The sequence below is a fragment of the Adiantum capillus-veneris genome, chromosome 2 (genome assembly GCF_014529385.1).
Source record: "Adiantum capillus-veneris isolate H3 chromosome 2, ASM1452938v2, whole genome shotgun sequence".
Classification (NCBI taxonomy): Eukaryota; Viridiplantae; Streptophyta; class Polypodiopsida; order Polypodiales; family Pteridaceae; genus Adiantum; species Adiantum capillus-veneris.
Window position 1 is genome coordinate 37,859,118 of NC_140932.1, and position 2,342 is coordinate 37,861,459.

The 2,342-nt window shown below is 45.0% G+C and overlaps 1 protein-coding gene across 1 annotated transcript; it reads left to right on the forward strand.

Moving 5' to 3' along the window:
• Window positions 1–387: 387 nt before the first annotated feature.
• On the forward strand, window positions 388–735 carry LOC147462643 (uncharacterized). Its single transcript, XM_086494253.1, has one exon. It carries the CDS (start codon window positions 388–390, stop codon window positions 733–735), a length of 348 nt encoding a protein of 115 aa, XP_086350379.1.
• Window positions 736–2,342: the final 1,607 nt, after the last annotated feature.

Consider the following 2,342-nt stretch of genomic DNA (forward strand, 5'->3'; position numbering starts at 1 on the left):
AGAAACGATATATATTGATGGCCACTTGTTATGTCACCAAATGGGTGGAAGCTAAGGCTCTTCCAGACAACACCACGAAGTCTACTGTTGTATTCCTATTTGAAAATATTATTTGATGATATGGATGTCCTGTGGAGATTGTTTCTGATCAAAGGAAACACTTAATACTATGGATATTCTGATAGAAATACTCTAAGTCAAGCATAAAAAATCAACGCCATATTATCCCAGGTGCAATGGGCAAGCAAAGAGCAGTAATAAAACCATCAAGACCATTCTTATCGAAATTGTGCAGAAGGAGCCACACTAGTGGATGCAAAGCTCTAGACTACTCCATGGGCCTACAAGACAACTTATAAGGTCACTACTGGACTAACAACGTTCGGAATGGTGTATGGTACTGAAGCTGTAGTCCCTATGGAGTTTGTGATTCCCAGTCTCAGGATAGCAGTAGAGTATGGATTGGATTTCAATCATAATCTAAAAAATAAACTGGAGAAATTAGCACAGTTGGATGAGTTAAAGCAATGTGCTATGCTACAACAGGAAATGGTTCAGCAAAGAAAAAAACACTGGCATGATAGACGAATCAAAGTCAGGGAATCCCAGAAGGGCGACTTGGTTCTACTCTATGAATCTAAATTGGGTCCTAAGAAACCAAACTTAAAGATAACTTGGGTTGGTCCATATGAAGTCGATTGGGTGTTTTCAAATGGCACAGTAAGGTTGAAATAATTATCTGGATTATTGCTCATAGGTGTTTATAATGGGGCCAAGATCAAGCTATATTATTTGAAGGAAAAAGAGACTTCTGGGGAAGACGATACTAGCGTTTTGGAAACTGATGGCCTAGAAAATTCAAATTCAGCTATTCTAAACCTTTTTCATGTACAACCAGGACCAGAGCCAGTACAACCAATATCAGAGCTAGACAAGGGGTCATGAAAGTCTGAGCATGACAAAAATATGTTAGTAGTAGAATTAGTAAAGTATCTGAGCCGGTATCAGTTTTTATGGGAAAAAGTGGGACTGTCGGTGGAGAGGGGGAATGGGGAACACACCCGACACACAAGCAACTGCCCCTATATAGCTCAAGGTATTCATAGCACCCCTGTCCTCTCAAAAACACCTTCAAAACAAGCAACTCACACTAGTAGGGCCTCGCCTGCACTTCGTCCAACACACAAACACTCTGCACAATCCTCAGACAGCTACCACATCAATCTTGCCCGCTTCTCGCACTTCCACAATTCAACAACTCTCTCTCTTTCTCTCTCACACACACAGGGGGCCCGAGGGGCGCACACGCTCACACACACCGGCACCACACAACTTGGAAACGAGCAAAGAAGAAAGGGGGGAAGACGACGCCAAAATCGACAATGAAAGCTTCTCCTTCAAACAGAAAACACATGTACTGGACCCATGTAGCTTGCTCTCGGCTGCACCATGGCCATCACCACAAAATACATAGGGGCACACGCCTCCCCCCAAATTCGACTCTCGTTGGTACCCACCTCGACGAGAAAAACTCACTCTGGCTTCGCTTCGACCACATCTTTTTCTCTTGGCAACTCTCACTAGCTGCCTCCTCTGCCAAGCCCTCGCCCTTACGAGCCGCTTCGCAAGCGATGCATGTCAGCTTTAACTGTCGAACGCATGAAGATTCTCCCTTTGCTCCTTCTCAATTCCTTCCTCCAAGCAAGAAGCAAAAACCTTGAGAAAAACCCCTCTTCGCTTCGCTCCGAGAGAAGCTACTTCCCTTGACCGCCTTTGCTCTTTCGAGCCGCCTCACAGACAACACCTCGTGTTGACCGCCGAGCGCGAGAAACTCTTCTCTTTTTCTTCCTCCTTCTCCCCAAGCCCAAGAAAAAAAAAAAATCCCCTTGTCGAAAACGCTGCCTTCCCTTTTTTCCTTCCTCTCTTTTTCAAGGCTAAGAAAAAAGTTTCCTTCTTTGGCAATAGCGCTGGCACCACTGCCCTTGGGATTTCTTTTGGGAGCTTAAGTCCTTTCGCTTTGCTTTTGAGCAAATTCCACCAAAGTCAAGGGCCAACCTTTTCCCTTTTGAACTTATAGTCAAGGGGGCTTTTAGGTATGGTTTTCCCACACCGTCGGTGCTCAAGACCACACATCCTCATCAGGTTTCCGTTCAACCCTACCATATCGGATTTCCTCTTGCTGAATTTATATCCCAAGAGCCTCACCACATTTCAGCCATCCCATATCCTCGAACATCAAGTCGCAAAAGCGGGAAAAAAATTGATTCGCCTCCGTTCCGATTGTCCGCCAACCTAAATTGGGCGTACCATGATGCGTTCGACTCCGATCAGCGAGCCATAAA

What these genes read in the sequence shown, in the direction of transcription:
- LOC147462643 (XM_086494253.1), top strand. Translation starts at nt 388, where the DNA reads ATGGTGTATGGTACTGAAGCTGTAGTCCCTATGGAGTTTGTGATTCCC.